General features: G+C 40.7%; 1 protein-coding gene across 10 annotated transcripts in view; it reads right to left on the bottom strand.

The window, feature by feature from the left end:
* adam22 (ADAM metallopeptidase domain 22) overlaps positions 1–20,836 on the bottom strand; it is a 442,867-nt gene that overhangs the window by 44,889 nt on the left and 377,142 nt on the right. For 2 of the 10 annotated variants that reach the window (XM_051935483.1, XM_051935485.1), the window contains exons 25-27: positions 11,495–11,585; positions 10,282–10,368; positions 9,104–9,304 (exon numbers count right to left, since the gene is read on the bottom strand). In XM_051935483.1, coding sequence (XP_051791443.1) covers positions 9,104–9,304; positions 10,282–10,368; positions 11,495–11,585 — 379 coding nt within the window. The remainder of the gene's footprint in view (positions 1–9,103; positions 9,305–10,281; positions 10,369–11,494; positions 11,586–20,836) is intronic. The other 8 variants (XM_051935484.1, XM_051935486.1, XM_051935487.1 and 5 more) reach the window with 5 other exon arrangements.

Here is a 20,836-nt window from a genome sequence, read left to right as displayed (position 1 = left end):
TTAAATTATGAGGGCTGTGCATTTCAGCTGGCTGATGAGTGAGAATCCTGAGGCGCTGTGCTGCTTTTCCTCCTTGGCAAGAGTCCTGGTCAAATTCCTGATAAGGTGGATGCAGTATCTATTAAAGCATGGCTTTACAGACTCTCAATATCATAGTCCACATAATTGCCACTGTCCTGATCAACATGTTTAACGTATCTGTATTGATGAGGGTGTCCCTCTGGGATGGCTTTCCATAATTTACACCATCCCACTTCCGTTTTCTGTATGGTTGTCAAATTTTGAAGCCGAGGCAATAAACAACCTGGCAAATTACACTTTCTCTCCATATTACTGGCAGCAAGCATTCTCTTTGGAATTTGTCATTATGAAGCAGTCTGTGGTTGTGGTGGCTCTGCACTTTCAGGCGTCAGCATCTGAGGCAATAGCAAATTAAGCTTTCACTGCAATTGGCCCCACAATCTCTAGGTGACAGCACAAATAATTGAATGAAAGTTGCTTCACAAATACCTGGAAAACTAAATCTTCTTGAACATTTTCTTTTCTGCTGGCCATCCATTCACACAAGCAAGCAACAGCTTCAAACTGTACTTGGTAAGGCTCCTATGCTAAACTGCTATCACACTGGGGTGGTGGGTTTCAAAACCTTTCTGTACCCTTGTTGCAGGTAATGAGGCGAAGGCCATCACTACTAGTTGCAAGTATAGCATTATATCCTCTGCACTGTTCTGTGTCTCCACCACCTATGGGAGGGGCCAAGGAGGTCGGGTGCAGTGTGAGTTGGGTGGCGGCCGAAGGCGGGGACCTTGGCGGTCCGATCCTCGGCTACAGAAGCTGGCTCTTGGGACGTGGAATGTCACCTCTCTGAAGGGGAAGGAGCCTGAGTTAGTGCGCGAAGTTGAGAGGTTCCGGCTAGATATAGTCGGACTCACCTCGACGCACAGCTTGGACTCTGGAACCAATCTCCTTGAGAGGGGCTGGACTCTCTATCACTCTGGAGTTGCCCCCGGTGAGAGGCGCCGAGCGGGTGTGGGTATACTTATTGCCCCCCGACTTGGAGCCTGTACATTGGGGTTTACCCCGGTGGATGAGAGGGTAGCCCCCTTCGCCTTCGGGTGGGGGGACGGGTCCTAACTGTTGTTTGTGCGTATGCACCGAACAGCAGTTCGGAGTACCCACCCTTTTTGGAGTCCCTGGAGGGGGTGCTAGAGGGCATACCTTCTGGGGACTCCCTCGTTCTGCTGGGAGACTTCAATGCTCACGTGGGCAATGACAGTGAGACCTGGAAGGGCGTGATTGGGAGGAATGGCCCCCCCAATCTGAACCTGAGCGGTGTTTTGTTATTGGACTTCTGTGCTCGTCACGGATTGTCCATAACGAACACCATGTTCAAGCATAGGGGTGTTCATATGTGCACTTGGCACCAGGACACCCTAGGCCTCAGTTCGATGATCGACTTTGTGGTCATGTCGTCGGACTTGCGGCCACATGTCTTGGACACTCGGGTGAAGAGAGGGGCGGAGCTGTCAACTGATCACCACCTGGTGGTGAGTTGGCTTCGATGGTGGGGGGAGGATGCCGGTCAGGCGTGGTAGGCCCAAACGTGTTGTGAGGGTCTGCTGGGAACGTCTGGCAGAGCCCCCTGTCAGAAGTAGCTTCAACTCCCACCTCCGGCAAAACTTTGACCACATCCCGAGGGAGGTGGGGGACATTGAGTTGGAATGGGCCATGTTCCGTGCCTCTATTGTTGAGGCAGCTGACCGGAGCTGTGGCCGTAAGGTGGTCGGTGCCTGTCGTGGCGGCAATCCCCGAACCCATTGGTGGACACCGGCGGTGAAGGATGCCGTCAAGCTGAAGAAGGAGTCCTACAGGACCCTTTTGTCCTGTGGGACCCTGGAGGCAGCTGATAGGTACCGGCAGGCCAAGCGGAATGCGGCTTTGGTGGTTGCTGAGGCAAAAACTCGGGCGTGGGAGGAGTTTGGGGAGGCCATGGAGAACGACTTTCGGACGACTTCGAGGAGATTCTGGTCCACCATCCGGCGTCTCAGGAAGGGGAAGCAGTGCAGTGTCAACACTGTATATGGTGGGGATGGTGCGCTGCTGACCTCGACTCGGGATGTTGTGGGTCGGTGGGGGGAGTACTTCGAAGACCTCCTCAATCCCATTAACATGCCTTCCAATGAGGAAGCAGAGCCTGGGGACTCAGAGGTGGGCTCCCCCATCTCTGGGACTGAGGTCACCGAGGTGGTTAAAAAACTCCTTGGTGGCAGGGCCCCGGGGGTGGATGAGATACGCCCGGAGTTCCTCAAGGCTCTGGATGTTGTAGGACTGTCTTGGTTGACACGCCTCTGCAACATCGCATGGACATCAGGGACAGTGCCTCTGGATTGGCAGACCGGGGTGGTGGTCCCCCTCTTTAAGAAGGGGGATCGGATGGTGTGTTCCAACTACAGAGGGATCACACTCCTCAGCCTCCCTGGAAAAGTCTATTCAGGGGTCCTGGAGAGGAGGGTCCGTCGGATAGTCGAGCCTCGGATTCAGGAGGAACAGTGTGGTTTTTGTCCTGGTCGCGGAACAGTGGACCAGCTCTACACCCTTAGCAGGGTCCTGGAGGGTGCATGGGAGTTTGCCCAACCAGTCTACATGTGTTTTGTGGACTTGGAAAAGGCATTCGACCGTGTCCCTCGGGGAATCCTGTGGGGGGTACTCTGAGAGTATGGGGTACCGGACCCCCTGATAAGGGCTGTTCGGTCCCTGTACGATCGGTGCCAGAGCTTGGTCCGCATTGCCGGCAGTAAGTCGAACCCGTTTCCAGTGAGAGTTGGACTCCGCCAGGGCTGCCCTTTGTCACCCCTTCTGTTCATAACTTTTATGGACAGAATTTCTAGGCGCAGCCGGGGCGTTGAGGGGGTCCGGTTTGGTGGGCTCAGGATTGGGTCACTGCTTTTTGCAGATGATGTTGTCCTGTTTGCTTCATCAGGCCGTGATCTTCAGCTCTCTCTGGATCGGTTCGCAGCCGAGTGTGAAGCGGCTGGGATGAGAATCAGCACCTCCAAATCCGAGACCATGGTCCTCAGCCGGAAAAGGGTGGAGTGCCCTCTCATGGTTGGTAGCGAGATCCTGCCCCAAGTGGAGGAGTTCAAGTATCTCGGGGTCTTGTTCACGAGTGAGGGAAGAATGGAACGTGAGATCGACAGGCGGATCGGTGCGGCATCCGCAGTAATGCGGGCGCTGCATCAGTCTGTCGTGGTGAAAAAGGAGCTGAGCCACAAGGCGAAGCTCTCAATTTACCAGTCGATCTATGTTCCTACCCTCACCTATGGTCATGAGCTATGGGTAGTGACCGAAAGAACGAGATCGCGAATAGAAGTGGCTGAAATGAGTTTCCTCCGCAGGGTGTCTGGGCTTTCCCTTAAAGATAGGGTGAGAAGCTCAGTCATCTGGGAGGGGCTCAGAGTAGAGCCACTACTCCTCTGCATCGAGAGGAGTCAGATGAGGTGGCTCGGGCATCTGATCAGGATGCCTCCTGGACGCCTCCCTGGTGAGGTGTTCCGGGCACGTCTAACCGGGAGGAGGCCCCGGGGAAGACCCAGGACACGCTGGAGGGACTATGTCTCTCGACTGGCCTGGGAACGCCTTGGGATTCTCCCGGAAGAGCTAGAAGAAGTGGCCGGGTAGAAGGAAGTCTGGGCATCTCTGCTCAAGCTGCTGCCCCCGCGACCCGACCTCGGATAAGCGGGAGACAATGGATGGATGGATGGATGGATGTTCTGTGTCTCCCAGTTGCAGCTGGTACAGTATAACCTAAAATTCACTACCGCTTCCCACCTGCATGATCTTGAAAATCAGATATGCAGTATGCTATATTTATAAATTTTTAAGTTCATTTACATTTTACTGTTAATAATTACTAATTTATAGGTTGAGAATACATTGGAAGTTCTTTAAGAGTTTAAAGGAATCTGTGTTTGCAGCTAGCTTTACTTTGACACTGATGTCTTCTGAAAGACAAGTGAAGGACAAGAAATAAGATTTGGTGCTGTATGTCTGTGAAGAAATACAACAGTTGCAATAAAGGAAACCCACTCAGAAAAATATTAGTTTAATTCCATGCCTGAGTATGTGACCACCGCCTCAACAATCCAGTGCTTAAGGTGGATTGGATTTAATAAATCATTGGGTTGTAGCTGATACCCATTCATAGTTTCAACGACTTTGCAGCCTGGTCTTCCCTGCCGTAAACATTCTCTTCATTAAATGTACAGGAGAATTGCAGTCACCTTGGGCTTTTTACTAATATTATGGCAAAGTTGGCCAATTCAGAGGAGCTGGTGTGCAAGCTACGCAGTCTATTGTTACTACTGGCTTTACCCTAATAACGCATCTTTGGTTAATATTAAGAAGTAGCAGCATTGGGTGAAGGTCATTCAGTACCGGAGTTTGGTCAACACTGCTCATCATTAAAGCCCCTCTAGGGCTCTGGGGACAAGTTGGCAGGGCTACCTCTCTCTCACTTGCCAGTTTGGATTTGTTTACCTGAAGGTAATAGATAGATAGATTTGAAGGTATGGGTAAAGGGGTTGTGGGAAGGGTGTTTGTTATCTGTATTTGGTTGCTTTACCCATTTATTAAGTATTTGTTCACAAAAAACAGTTTTACCTAATTATGTTATTTAGTGTCATTCATTTCTCTCTATTATATAAAAAAATCTTGGGAAGAGACGAGACCTGTTCAGAGAGACGAGACGTGACTTTCTCAGAAAGACACTTTCACATCCCACGAGACGAGACTTTGTGCCAAGAGGTTTAACCACACTTGGGGCCGGAAAAAGACAAAGAGTAGATGACAAAGTAGAACGTTGTAAAAAATTCAAAAACGTTGGCGTGATGCACATGCAGAGCAGGTTAGGGATAATGGAAGTACGAAAATGTGAAAGTATCAAAAAAAGGATAGTAAAGATTGCATTAGCGCAAACAAATGGAAATTATTACTCAGTGAAATAATGGAACAGCGAAAAGAGATCGAATATATTGTTCGGATTTAAACTGTAAGTCGGAGACTTGTAGATCGTCTAATTCGTGTTGCCAGGAGGGAAGAGTTCTGTCTCTCAATTAAAAGAATAGAAAATCTTCCTCTTCATAGGGGTGCACCTTGGGTGTGCGACCCCCAACAGGAGCTGAGGATGTCTCAGGGAGAAGAGAGACAAGGCAGTGAGACAAAAGGACAGCTGCTGTACAGGTTTTTAAATATTCGAAGCGCCGCACGAGATGCAGATCACGCAGCACGGCAGCAGCTGATCGAGCAAAGAGGAGTTAAAAAAAAACAAAAAAAACTGTATTTGTTTTCCATTGTATCACCGTTTAAGAGGGGGTTTCGGAGGAGCGACCACGTCTCCTTGGGGTGCATTCAACCCCTCTTCTTCATAACGCGAGCAGCAGAGACGCGAAGTGGCTGGCGCATAGTGCAGGCCGGGGGGCGGGGGATGTTGGTGAGCGAAGCAAGCAGGGGGTGAGGCCCCCTAGTCTAATTTTAAAAAGTTGTTTTCATTTTATTCTCTATATGTTTGAGAAATAAACACACCATGCATAGACTTAAAAAGTGTGGGATTTTTAAAAATTCATAGAAAATTAACAACTGTATAAATTAAATATATATACAAATAAATCACAAATTGCCTCCAGGTGGTCCGAGTGGTGTCTGCGCATCTGAAAATGATATTTTGTGATATGCAGGCACTATTCCAATTGCTATCCTGTTCCATTTTTGTTTCTTCTCACTGTAAGAAAGGATGCTTCATGCTTTAATAAACAACAACACCCTGCCCCTGCTCCTATCTAAAACAACAACAAGATCTTCTTAAAATGCGGCTTTCCATCCATCATTTCCTTTGTGTTCATCTTTGAAACAATATATGGCTGATTTTGCACTTATTTATAGACTTTTCCTTAATTGGTTATTAAATAATGATGTCATGTTTATTGTGCTTCAAACTACTTTTCTTAAATTAATTTGATCATAACACAGGACCAAAAACATCACCATATAATAAAAATATTTTATACCAATTAGTGTTGCTTTTTGTTAAGTGACTTCAGTAGTGGGGTTAGCAAAGAAGGACTAGATTCTCACACATAAAGTGACTGTTTTAAGAGGGGTTTTAGAAAATGTACATTGTAAAGCTGACTGATAATCATTTTCGGGAAGCTCACCCTTGTTTGCTATCACTCTACTGATAAAACATTATCAGTGTTCACCTGTCTCATTGGAATGGGCCAGTAAGAAAGTGCCGAGTCTTCTAGAAGGTGTTGGTTGTTTATTGTCAGGGACTAATTTCCATGATTCACTACAGAGTGTGTAGTTTTCAAGGGTTATTACAAATTTACACAAATGAAATCTGTAGGGATCTGTTATTTTAATGTACTACAACTTGAGATATGCTCAAGATGTGGTTTTGCTAGGTTTAGTTTTTAAAGCGACATATATGATGTACAGTATATTTCACACTTTCTTGCCTTTGCTTATATAAAAGTGTAGTTGTCTAGTAGTGAAGTTCAACAAAAACTCAAATTTGTTTAAATCCTGAGAGCCAGGCAAGACAATTAACTTGACTTTGCTCAATATGATGTACAAAAACATATTTCTGTCATTGAGCAGGTGAAGTGCTTTACAATTTTCTGTTTTTCATAATGTCGTTTTGCTCTGGCGTAATGTGTCCCATCATTTTTCCTCAAATAAATGTTTCATTATTCAAATAGAAATGGAAGAAGGAAATATGCATCTTCTTTGATTATTGACTTAGCTGAATAAAGTATTTCCATGTGAGGTTTAACTTTATGTTCGCAGTGCTTGATATATAAAAAAGAAGCTGCCATCTGCTTATGACTTCATTTTTATAATATACTTGAGAATTAAGGAAAAATATTAAAGTTTTAAAGTATAATTTCTATTAAGTCCAACTGACTCAAGTCAATGATTAATGGTAATTTTAAATGTCTGGCTCTCCCTTAAGCAGTAAATTGTTACATCGCAAAGACCTACGTATTGAAATGTAACTTCCAGGCAACACAATTAATACACGACTTTCGTCAGAAATGAGAAAGCTGCCCATCTGGATAGAAGCTGGTTTTTCGATAAAGACCCGCTTTGGGCAATAAAAACTGCCTGCCCTTTGCTTCTTCGTTATCTTCTATTACAAGCTAAGAGAATTATTCCTGCATTCCACAGATAACAGAGGTATTCTTACAAGTTAAATTACATGTTGTAGAAACACTAAATTATTTTAGTTGCAATAATGTTGCACTGAATAACAAATATGAGAAAGTCTTTAACAAATACACACCAATTACTTTTTTGGAATGTGCAGGCTGCACGGTGGCACTTTGTTTAGAGTGTACATGTTCTAGCCATATAATCTTGACTTTTCTCTAGGTTGTCATTTCAAAGACATACATGTTACATGAATTAAGTTTCTATATTGGCTTAGTATGAGCCAGCATGGGTTTGATTGGATGTCCTTCCAGGTCTTAATCATTTCTTGTGTCCAAAGCTGCCAGACTAGAGTGCATTCAGAAAATGGATGGGGAATTTTGTAGCAAATATCTGTCTATCTATACATTTTACAAACCTTCTCAAGCCGGTTTGCGTAACATTCTCAAATGTACTCTAGTTCAATTCAGGGTTGTCAGAGGAAAATTGGACACAAGGCGAGGGCCAGCCATGAATGAGATGCCAGTCAACCACTGAGGCCACTCACATAGAATGCTGCCATTTCTATAAAACTATTGACAAAATATACAGATTCATACTTGAAGAAAAAACACCAAATATATGTGAATTTGTTCTTTATTTTATTCCCTTCTACTCAGTTTCAAATGACATTTATTACAGCTCCAGGGTCTGGTGGAAGGAAGCTGAATTGTCATGAAGAGTAAAAGACGTAAACTGGGATTATCTACTTGCCTACAGGCTGAACAGGAACGAGGCCTTGTAAGAAGAATGTTAATCACAAACAGTCTCTCAAGTTTTGTGATATGGGCCATAAACAGTAGAAAATAAATGTATAATTTGTAATCTTTTGGTACTTATGAGTATAGAATTACATCTGTAAATTCTAAACTTGGAAGAACACAAGATGTTAATCATTTTAGATTAGCTTTAAGTCACCAGTGAAAATATCTTAAAAACTTTTTTTGTGGGTTGCATCTATTAAATAATGAAATGAGATTTACGCTGCAGATTACTGAAAGCTTCTGAAAGGCAACAGTTACTTTCAGATCATTTAACTTGTTGATATTCTTTAATTTTCAATATTGAAATTTGTCAGGAAGAATTATGGTGCAGAGGTCAGAACTCCTTTCTTGTAGCTGGTGTACTGTCTACAGCACATTCTCCCAGTTTTTGTGGGCTTTCTCCAGGTTTTCTGCTTTCATTGCTTATCCAATGGATGTACACATGGAGTTAATTGGAGCCTCTAAGTTGACCTGATGTGAGTTTGTGTGGGTGTGCACATGAGTGTGCCCAGTGGTCACCTGGCGGGTCATTGGTGGTTGTTTTATGCCACGCAGCTGTGATAGACTGTGGTGCCTTTTATTTTGTCACTATAATAGAGCAAGTGGTTTCAAGAAATGAATGCAAGAAAAGGTATTGAAATTAATTTTAACATAAAATATAATCTAACAAAACTGATAACATTAGAAACCTTCTGAATCAATTACATATGAATATTACGCAGGATTTCATTAACAGTAATGATCTGATTTGATTATTATTATTTTTAGTCAGTCATGCTATTTTACAATAAGCAAACTCAAAATAAATAGAATGGTGTCATGAACACAAACATTAAATACACGTACACAATAATAATGACAAAATGATTTCATCTCAATTTCCTGGTCTTAATTGTTTATTTTAGTTGCCTAATCATTTGGAGGAAACTGCAATATTCAAACAAAAAATATTGAAAAATTCAAATGCAAATAGTATATTAGCAATCAAAACAACTAGAGGCCAAGGTTAAAATTAAGGAAGCCCAGGAACAGACCAAGAAAGAAAGATGTTCATGTGTATGAATAATAGAAGAAAAAGATGCATGAGCCCAAACCTGATGCCAAACAATGAAATATTCTGACTAATGGATGGGATGGAAGGAGTGAAGGAACGAGTATAGATCTGAAAATGGGACAGATAAGCAGACCTCTTCTTAGAGCTAGAAGCAGAGTTTGTGCTTGCTCCGGGAGGCATGTCACTATAGAAGGAGTCAGCATCCCCCGGCTTTTTTACATAGTCACCTGGTGGCATTTGTCTACAAACAAAGGATGAGAGGACAGGAGAAGAAATACGGATCAAGACAGAGATAAAAGATGACAAAACATTTAATTTCTTACATGTATTATATATACCATAAAGGTTAATTGTATGTATCAGCAATAAATAAATGTTTCACAAGAAATGACATGGAAACCAAAGGTCTTAACATGCTTCACAGACTACCTTGCAGACACATTTACCGTTCTTGAGATTAAAATTATTACGTTAACTGCAAGTGTGCTTCTCGGTGCTACAGGAATAAAACCGTCACATGTAGAATTTGTATAGGAAGAACTGAATAAAAGTTTTCTGTTTGTGCCCAAATTCAAACATCTTTGGCTTGAGAAATATTTAGAGTCAAAATTTTAAATAGCTTGAGGAAATGATACTGGAGGATGATGAGGGAGGAGGCCTGTTTTAATACATAGCTGAATAAATACAGGTAATACGAGATGGTAGATTTCTCAAGAAGGCTAGTTGGAAGAACATTACAGAATTATGTCACACTTGGAGCAATACTTTGTAAACAAAAGTTTAATTTCATTAAAAATGTCTTCCTGTCTCCACAGTCTGTCATTTCCATATACTGTATATTGGCTCACGAAGTAACCAAAAGGTAAGGTTTTTTTTACATCATTTTGAACATGCTGTGCTTATTTTTTGTAAGATGCTTATAAAAAGTATTATTGAAATTGAAATAGAGAATTGATATTAATTGAAATACTAAAGGTAGTTTCTGTACTTGCACAAAGCTGTAGGTTGGAATATTATTTGACTTGAATGAGGGTGTTACTATGAAGCTTGTACACAATTTTTAAAGAAAACCATATTCTAGTGAATGGATGAACTGCCAGGATATTTCAGATGAACTTTCACATTCAAAGTAATCTTAATACCCTGCAGACTCAAAGTTACTGTAAATACAGTTAAAAAGTATCTTAAAACTTCAATGTGTAATTTATTTGTACATACCTCCGTTTGCGATAATTTCTTTCCGGGGTTGAGAACAGAAAGAAATAAAAATCAGTTACCATTGTAAAGACTTTTGAGAGGACATTCCTGTGTTAATAAAACAGTGTTAGTTACATTGCTGTAAGAGACTCAAATATATATTGTTTCTAACTTTAACCTATTTCTACTACACCAGGGTCTATACATTTAATAATATGAGCAGCAAGTCATGATGCAGTTTTCAAAGTGTTAAAGCAAATCAAACTGATTTTCATTTTGAAAATTCATTCTTACATAAACAAAACTTCATCAGCACACTTTCTAACATATGCAAATTGAAAGTAGATTTACTGTTCAAACCATTTTTTTATATAATTACAGATTTAGCACAACACTTATCACAAGAAATAAAATAACATCATTTTTCTTTGTTTTTTTCTGTTTTTTACAAGCACTTAACATGTTAAGTTCTATTTGTTAAATAAACTTTGCTTGGTATTGAGCTACAGCTAGCTCCTCATTCTGAACATACTGACATGAAAAACATGATGCTGGCATTTAGAATATACCAGTATATCACCCGACAAACAAAGCAAATATATATATTGTTTTATGAACTTTGGACAAATAACTTTGCAACATTGTGGGTGCAGCCACAATATGATGTAGAACCATGTTAAAGAAAAGAAAGTGTTCAGAGGGGAGCATGATGGATTATAAAGAGGTGAAAGGTAGCTATAGAAGAAATGAACATTGAAAATTTTCAGAATAATACACAGCATATTTTTGACATAAAGTTTGAAATAAAGTAATGTGATGCCTTATGTACTGTGCAATTATATAACGTAGATATAAGCATAACTACTTAGGAATATATTTAAAACAAATGCAAGACTCTGTCCCTCACTATGTACAGTGGAATTTTAGATCTCACACAATATGCACCATATTGACACAGAAAACCAAAATGGGAAAGCAAAAGCTAAGTCCTCAGTCATATTATACTATATTTTGCATACAATACAACAACATTATTTTTTCATTAATTACACAGTAGAAGTTTCACAAAGATTAATATATACCTTTTAGCAATGCATTAGGTGGATGAACCTCTTTGCAAACTTCCCTTTTCACCCAATGTAAAAATGAATAATTTTACTGAAAGGAAGATATGCTAAGTTCCTTTGAACTTAATCTACTGCATAGTTTTCCTTTTAATTCTTTGTTTACTTACTTATAACCCCAGGCAGTTATTCCTAAAATGACCGCCAGCACTAGAATGGTGCCTGCAATGGCACCAATGATAATGTTTGTGCTACCGATACCTGTAGGAAAAGGGAATAAACAACACTATAATTCCTGCATAAATATAGCAATTTTCAACAGTTGTAGGTGCTAAGAGAAAAAAAAATGTATAAAATACAGTTCTACATATAAATATATTTTCCTAACAATTTTTGCTCTTAAATAATATTCTGAAACAATGACTTAACCTATGTATCAATGTACATACATAATATTAACAATCTTGCTTAATTCAGTCTTGGATGATATGCCATTCTATTACAGTAATCCCTCACTATATCGCGCTTCGCCTTTCGCGGCTTCACTCCATCGCGGATTTTATATGTAAGCATATTTAAATATATATCGCAGATTTTTCGCTGCTTCGCGGGTTTCTGAGGACAATGGGTCTTTTAATTTTTGGTACATGCTTCCTCAGTTGGTTTGCCCAGTTGATTTCATACAAGGGACGCTATTAGCAGATGGCTGAGAAGCTACCCAACTTACTTTTCTTTCTCTCTCTCTTGCTCTGACTATCTGTGATCCTGACGTAGGGGGTGTGAGCAGGGGGGCTGTTCGCACACCTAGACCAGGGGTAGGCAACGTCGGTCCTGGAGTGCCACAGTATGTGCAGGTTTTTGTTCCAACCCAGTTCCTTAACGAGAACTCAATTATTGCTGATGAAGCTCATATTGCTTAAGTGACATTTTAATGCTTCATTTTAGTGGTCTCACTTGTTAAGGTTCTCCAACCTTAACTGCTTATTTCAATCTTAAACTGCTGCATTCAGTGTTTTAATTGCTCCTTATTAGCAATAAGATGTAAAAGACAAAGCAGCCAGCAGTTCTCCAGTTAGCTTTTTTCCAATTACATCTGTGTGTGTTCATCATGCACTGTTTGATTTAATAAAAACACTTAATAGAAAAATGTGACAGACTGAAAATGATCTGTTTTAGGCTTCATATCATTTGGATGATATCTTTGGAAAGGAAAAAAATCTACGATATAAGAGCCTTACATTGCACAGACTAACAAGCCATAAAATTAAATAAGGTCTGAGATTGGCAATGATTGGTTTTCTAATTAAGCAATTGGGTTGAATGAAAACCTGTAGCCACTGCGGCTCACCAGGACCGACGTTGCCTACCCCTGTTTTACATCTTATTGCTAATAAGGAGCAATTAAAACACTGAATGCAGCAGTTTAAGATTGAAATAAGCAATTAAGGTTGGAGAACCTTAACAAGCGAGACCACTAAAATGAAGCATGAAAATGTCACTGAAGCAATATGTGCTTCATCAGCAATAATTGAGTTCTCGTTAAGGAACTGGGTTGGAACAAAAACCTGCACATACTGTGGCACTCCAGGACCGACGTTGCCTACCCCTGACCTAGACGATAAGGACGCTCGTCTAAAAATGCTGAAAGATTATCTTCACGTTGCTACCTTCTGTGTGCAGCTTTTAAGTATGCTGCACGGTGCTTCGCATACTTAAAAGCTCAAAGGGCACGTATTGATTTTTTTTATCTGTCTCTCTCTATCTCTCTCTAACTCTCTCTCTGCTCCTGACGGAGGGGGTGTGAGCTGCCGCCTTCAACAGCTTTGTGCCGCGGTGCTTCGCATACTTACAAGTGCTCCTTTGAAGAGGAAGATATGTTTGCATTCTTTTAATTGTGAGACTGAACTGTCATCTCTGTCTTGTCATGGAGCACAGTTTAAACTTTTGAAAAAGAGACAAATGTTTGTTTGCAGTGTTTGAATAACATTCCTGTCTCTCTACAACCTCCTGTGTTTCTGCGCAAATCTGTGACCCAAGCATGACAATATAAAAATAGCCATATAAACATATGGTTTCTACTTCGCGGATTTTCTTATTTCGCGGGTGGCTCTGGAACGCAACCCCCGCGATGGAGGAGGGATTACTGTATAGCATATATTATTAAATGCATTTTTAATTAACTTTGACAGAAGTATGTAACATTACAAGTAACATATCATTCTCAAGCTGACTTCGTCCAGGACAGGGTCAAAGGGGGGCAGGTGCTTTCCTGGTAGCAATGGGCGCATGACAGAAAACGGCCAAGGATGTGGCTTCAGTCAAACACACAGCCACATTCTCAAATTGCCAATTAACATAAATAGCTTGTGTTTGGTATGTGAGAGGAGAATCCAGAATAAAACCCACACAGACACAGGGAGAGCATACAATCTCTACACAGAAAATTACTGGGATTTTCTTCCATCCTCAAATCCGCTAATACCAGATGAAGATCACGGGTCATACAGCCTCTATTACAGGACTAAATACAAGGCAGAAATCGACACTAGTATAATTTTTAAAGTAAATTACTTAATAGTATATATTTACCCTGCCATCCATTTTATGATCCAGTGTTTGCTATTACAGGATCTTATTAAGCTGAGGCCTGTCATTCCAGAAGTTGGCAAACAACAGGAGCCACTTCTGTATGGATAAGCATTTTATCATTTGGCATAAAAATGCTTGCACAAACACCTGGTTATTCTGGAAATGCAAATTAACTTTGGCATAATCTTTGATTGTTCTGTGAAAATCCTTACCATATGTATTTTAATACACATGACGTTTTCATGTGTGTATTTTTTACACGTTTACTCCACAAATACTAATTCATACTCTGCGTATATGCATTTTCCTAGTTAATTAAGTGTAATAACTATTTTTCTCCTGTTCTTTTTACCTATGGCTCTTTTTGAATGACTTTTAGAATCTAACTATACTTTTATTTTGGACACTATAACGTAAAGTATTGAGGAATGGACTGTGGCATTTTAACATTTATTAAATTGAGAACGGGAAAGGGTCAAAAATACTGGGAGAACTGATCAGAAATAAACTGAAAAGAGTAAAACAAAATCCAAGATTTATTGCCAAAAATAGTCCTAATACAAACTTAAATCCTGTTATTACTGTTCTGGTAGATAGTTGTTATACAGTATTGTCTGAAATCCAAAGCTTGGATTCAGAGGGATGGATGACACCATCTTTTACAGTTGGGACACAATGGCATAATATGTCACATGGCTTCCGTGTCACAGGGGTTGGAATGGACATAGCAACAATAAACAACATGGCTGCAGCCATAGAAAGATAATCACAATATGGCTGCAATCAAAGTAGAAAAAGAAACGATAAAAAGAATACATCTAATTAATCAAAAAATGAATTATACAGACTTTTGGAATTCAAAATCATGTTGTTGTTTGGATATTTTGATCATTTCTTAGGGTTGTATGGTATTGGATTTCTGTGCTGTAAGACAGACTGACTTTACCCGTTCTGCTATGCCTGGAACACAAGTCCTTTGCTTAAAAAGCTGCTGCCAGACAATCTTAATATCAGTTTCTACTTGACCGGGCTTCTCTTTGGAATTCTGCCTCTGCACCTTATCTAATAAAATAATCAATCACAAATCATGTGACATCCCAGAGATGGCTCTTCAAGGCACCATCTAAATACCCAAGCTCAAACACAGAGCCATAACTTAGCAATTGGTAACCTTGAAGGTCAAATCTTTGCTCCAATAGCCAACCAAAGTGGATGGACATATGTGGACCTAAGAAACCAATGGCAAGACATGTATTCCTTCCTTTAAAAACTCTTGTACACCTCAAACCCTTTGGCAAGCCCTTGCCACTGCTCAGTCTAGCCACGCCTTCTGCTTTCTAACAGACATCATATTGCCTTGGCTGTAGATGAAACAAAGGTTGGAGACAGTCCCTTTTACTCAACCAGGGAACTCTAGTGCAGGACTAGAAGGGTAGAAAACATGTCTATGTTTGAGTTGGACAAGGGAGCCACAAGTCCACACCTTGCCAGGGAGATCAAGTGCATGAGTAAGAGAGAGACTGTAAATGCCAAACATTCGTCTTGCTAACCACAACAGATGACTGATCATCAGTTTCCAAACTGGTGTAACTTTGTTAGCAAGCAAGGACATTGTATGTAAAAATATCAAAGAGAAAACTGCAGTACCGCCCGCAACCAGAAGGTGCGACTAAGACAGAAAACAAGAAGAAGAAGAGCTCCTGAACAAAGAAAGACAAGGACACTGACGATCCTCCCATGTGTGTGGAGAAAACTGACCAGGAAAGGAACAAAGCATCACCTACACCAAACCATAAGTACATCTAGTTTAATTCCAAAAACTTTTAATTGTAATTTAATAGTTAGGATAAAGGCATCCATTGTAATATGGTATTGGTATCACTAAAACTGACATGTAATACTCTCGTAAAGGATAGGTTTGTGGATGTTAGAAGTTTCTTCCTAAATCCTGTAGGAAAGTTCAGAGCATCACACACACACTTACAAACAGAAACCGTGTGTATGGGGTGGTGGAGGTAAGCCAGTGCAGATTGGCTGTTAGTAAATCAATGCCATCTTCACAGTGCAGGCATTAAGGACTTTAAAACAAACTAAACACCTTATCATTTTGGCCACATCAATTTAAGGATCAGAATTCAGAAGCCATGTGCCTTTTTCTATAGGAGGGAAAAACTTTAACTAAGCTATTATCATTTTATGTTTTGTGTTGTTTTTTATTGTCCTTCATCCATATATTTCTATATACATACAATATATACATATATAACTATATCTGTTATGGCACGCGGCTGGGGGTGATACCCAGCTGGGACGCCCAGGAGGACCGGAGCAAGGCTTGTGGCTCCTCCAGACCACGAGGGGGTGACCACCCTGGTTGCTTTGGGGCCACGGGTACAGAGCTTTGAAGCTCAACCTTGTAGAGGCCCGTGGTCACCACCAGGGGGCGCCCCAATGCCTGGAGAGCCCTGGACCTCAGCACTTCTGCCACACCAGGAAGTGCTGGGGGGAAGAGGAGCAGGGACACCCGGAGTGCTTCCGGGGGTGCAGCCGGCACTTCCGTCACACTGGGGAGTGTCAGTGGAAGATTGCCGGGAAACACCTGGAGCACATCCGGGTGCTTATAAAAGGGGACGCCTCCCTTCATTCGAGGCGAGAGTCGGGTGGAAGAGGATGAGGTCTCTGGAGGAGGCAAGGAGGTGGCCTGAAGAGAGGAAAGGCATTGGGAAAGGGCCTGGACTTGTGGGGTGATTGGTGCTGCAGCACTGGGTTGTGCTTAAGTCACTTAAACTGTAAATAGTGTAAATAAACGTGTGTTGGGTGACATGAATGTGTCCGTCTGTCTGTTCCACACTGTCTATAAAAACACATATTATATAGGGCCCCAGCTGGGACGCCTCCACAATGGAAGGACCAGGGGAAGAAGCGTGGTCAGAGCATTACCTCCCCTGGAGCACTAGGTGGCAGCCCCCCTTGGTTGCAGCGGTGACTTGGACTCCCGCAGGGCTCCATGAGAGTTGGATACAGCCCTGTTGGGATCCAGGGGGTACTACAGATGCTGCTGAGCCCGTATGGGCAGTTCTTCCACCACACCTGGAAGTGCTGCAGGAAGTAAGACACCAAGCACCTGGACCACTTCTGGGTGCCTTATAAAAGGAGCCAGCAGACACTACTTGGGGAGCTAGAGTCGGGAGGAGGGAGATGAAGCTTGCTTAGAAGAGTGGATGAAGAAAAAGACAGAGAGAGAAGAAGAAATTTGTTGCACTTAGCTGTGCTTTGGGACTGTGTTGAGCTTGTGGGAAACTGGGGAAGGCGTTTCACATGAAAGAAAAATAAAGTGTGTGTTTTTGCACTTGTACCTCCTGCGTCTGTCTGCGTTGGGGTTGACTTCACAATATATATATATACACAGTATACATAAAAATAGTATACCGTATATATCCATCTACTATCATCGATATGTTATTAATAAATTGTACTATTTGGTTTATTGTATCAAGCATGCTTAGGTTATTTGTTGATAATAAGTCTATTGCCTTGTATGGACCACAACAGTGAAAGCGAAATTATATAATGTGGACTTTCTCTGATTTATAAACCTCTGATTTATGAACCTCTGATTTATGTTCTGGCTGGAAGGTGAAACAGAAATCTCTCTCATCTCCTACAGTGCACATGATATTATTTTGAACATCGTGGACCGTAGCATAGCTATGCTGAATTGCAATGACCTGAGCTGAAACTACATACATACAGTAAGTGAGTAATGTCAAGGGGATCATTTTCCATGTAAGCATGCAGGGAAAAGAGCTTCCTTGGCCAGTATTCTGTGATAATAGCTTTGTTGCATCTTGAGTACTAAAAGAGAGAAAAGAGAGTGTTTGGTGCAAAATGATTAAAGAAACTGAAATACTATGGGAAGGAAAGATAAAGAATAACTAATTGTCACAAAAAAGAAAGAAAGACAAATCCAGTGGTTTAAAAATAAAGAACGACCTAGTATTTGCAAAGAAAAGAAAGAATTCATGTTAAAAGCATAAATATTTTTTTGTTTAAAGGGAAAACCCACTACTTGATACTGAACAATTAATTGGTAGTAAAATAATGTGTTAAAAGTATAGGGGGAAAATAGGACAAAATAATAAAAAAAAGGAAAGAAACATTAAGCTGTGGCTTTAACCTTTGCACTCTTTATTTTATGAGTTTTGCTCCTCCTTTACTTTAAACCTCCATCCATCCATTATCCAACCCACTATATCCTATCTACAGGGTCATTGGGGTCTGCTGGAGCCAATCCCAGCCAACACAGGGCGCAAGGCAGGAAACAAACCCCAGGCAGGGCGCCAGCCCAACGCAGTTACTTTAAACATTTATTTAGAAATGATTTTCAAGGCAAATCTGAAATGTAGTCCCCTAATTGACATATAAACATAATTGTTTAAACAATTAGCCATCCTATACCATGCACTTTGGAGAATTACTCCTGGGCACAACTGTTTTTGTCCCCAAGTGTAAGGGAGATGCTTTAACTTTGTCAACTGACAGTCTTAAGGTAAGATGCCAAAGCTTGAAAGTCTTGTCATGCTGCGCAAGGGTGCAGTGTATTCTGGGAAAGCTGAGAGGCAAAGCAAGATTCAGAGTATTTTACATAGTTAGAAAGTGAAGAAGCACCTCAGAATGTTTTGTATAGCCAGTCTTTTTGAGTTTGAGTAATGTTTAATTCTTTTGGGAATTGTCCACGAGTTGGCAACAATAATTTAGTAGAAATTGTCTGTTCTGCAAGCAGGAAGACAGCCAGGTGCTCAATTTGGATGAGAAGCAGGGAGAGAGTGATTGCCTTTTATCAGATTTCTTTCAAAAAAAAATTATTTCTCTCAGTTTAGTTCATTTGCCAGTTTTATTGTAGAAATTGAGCTTTCTAACATGTTAGTAAAAATTTCAGCTAAGTTGCAAATATGGGGACTTGGAAAGATGTTCTCCCTCTGAGAAGAAACCTTCCTTCCTTTTCATGTTTCAATTGTGGATATGTAATATGTGCCACTTTGCCGCCCCACTTCCCGTGTCCATGTGAATTTTCTCCAGGTGCTCCGGTCTCCTCCCACAGTCCAAAGACATGCAGGTTAGGTGCATCGGTGATGCAAAATTGGCTCTAGTGTGTATTATATATATATATATATATTTGATATTCATGTCCGGAAGTAATGTTGTCCGCCATCCACAAAAGGGTGGGAATATCCGATGAACAAAGGAAACAAGAACCACAAAGAAAGATGGATGTAAGGGCTAGAACATCTGATGAATAAAGGCAAATAGATGAACTGTGACTGTAACAGATAGACTTACCGTTGTACATCTGCTTTAAGAAGCAGATGTTTCTCGATTCTAGTATATATACTGTAAGATGCAATGCCTGTCTAAAGAAATGCAAAGACCTTTGACAGTGAAATACAAGAAAAGGGGTTTGACCCTATTTACTGTGCATACTCATTATTTATAAAATGCTACCTATTATACTATTTTTTGTTTACTACTGGGAACTTAAGAGCATCATATACACTGATGTCATATATGAAATCGGAATTAAGCTAGCACGTCAGGTTTTTGAAATACACATCATTGACATTTTTACACTTTTGAATATCAATATAATATATCAACACGATATCTGGAGTTTGGACTATGTCCCACCAAAATTGTTTTGATGTGTTTATTCTGAAAACAAACCAGAAGATGATACCAGAGACATGTTAAAGCATATTTACAGTATGTCAATATACCTCAATATAAAAGTGATGTCAGTGTGCCCAAAAATGTTGGAGGCACTCGTTTTTGCTCTTGTACTGCACATCCGTCTCTCTTTGCAAGAACCAACAGTAGTCACCCATCATGCTCGGAGTGAATTTTCCCCAATATCAGTTTTCTATCACCTTTATATCTTTCCCTATACTCATCGTTAACATCGCCTGGATTTGGTGGAAAAAAGTGAAGATGAGAATATAAAAAATGCATCTTCAGTGACATTCTGGCTCCCATAAGCTGACACGCTTTCAGCAGGTTCTCCACAAGCTCAGCATAATTCTCTGTTCTGTGACTGCCAATAAAATTCTGGACAACCTGCACGCATGCTTCCCATGCTGCTGATTCAGTGGACTTCAGTTTCCTTTTGAACTCATCATCAAGCATCAGTTCACGGATTTCAGGAACAACAAAAACACCTTCCTTAATTTTGGCTCCACTTTTCTCGAGACAAAACTTATTTTTTAAATGCTGAAAAGCATCACCGTTTCTGTCCATCACCTTGACAAAATTTATAAAGTAATGGTGAATCTAACAAACAAAATGTCCTGAAAAGCAATGTTATGTTTAACAGTAAAACCACTACCTACTGCACCGTCATGTCTGAGTTGTGTCATTATGCTTTAGAGTCATATAAGACCTGGTAATCAGTAACAAATATTTTTTCAGCTAATTAAAAATTAATAATTTTTAAATAAAATGAATAATGACAATGTAAACAACTCGCAGCTGTTAATAAAGTGTGGCAAATTCTTTTATTTCAATGGCATACCTAGTAGAATTACTGGTATTTATCAAAATGGTTATCCGCATTTACTGTCCAGTCACCCTAGTTGTCCAAGACCTGGAACATCATAACTAAAAAAATGGGACGTGCTGGACGGAAAACGGTTTTCAGATTTGGAGTCAGCAAGTGAAACCTGTTAAAGTAAAGATGAAAGACTCCCAGTAGCAAAATGCTTGTTGACCAGTGTTATTAAAATTTAAGTTTTTTACAAGTTAGTAAAAGTACTGACTGTGGCATTGCCTTATATCCCACAACATGCTTTGGAACAATGCTTTATAATTAGGTATTTTACACAAATGAGTTATTATCAGCAGGAATTAGGGGAAACAACTACTGTGGCTTT

This window comes from Erpetoichthys calabaricus, chromosome 13 (assembly GCF_900747795.2).
Source record: "Erpetoichthys calabaricus chromosome 13, fErpCal1.3, whole genome shotgun sequence".
NCBI lineage: Eukaryota > Metazoa > Chordata > Cladistia > Polypteriformes > Polypteridae > Erpetoichthys > Erpetoichthys calabaricus.
This window is presented reverse-complemented; position numbering and strand designations above follow the sequence as displayed.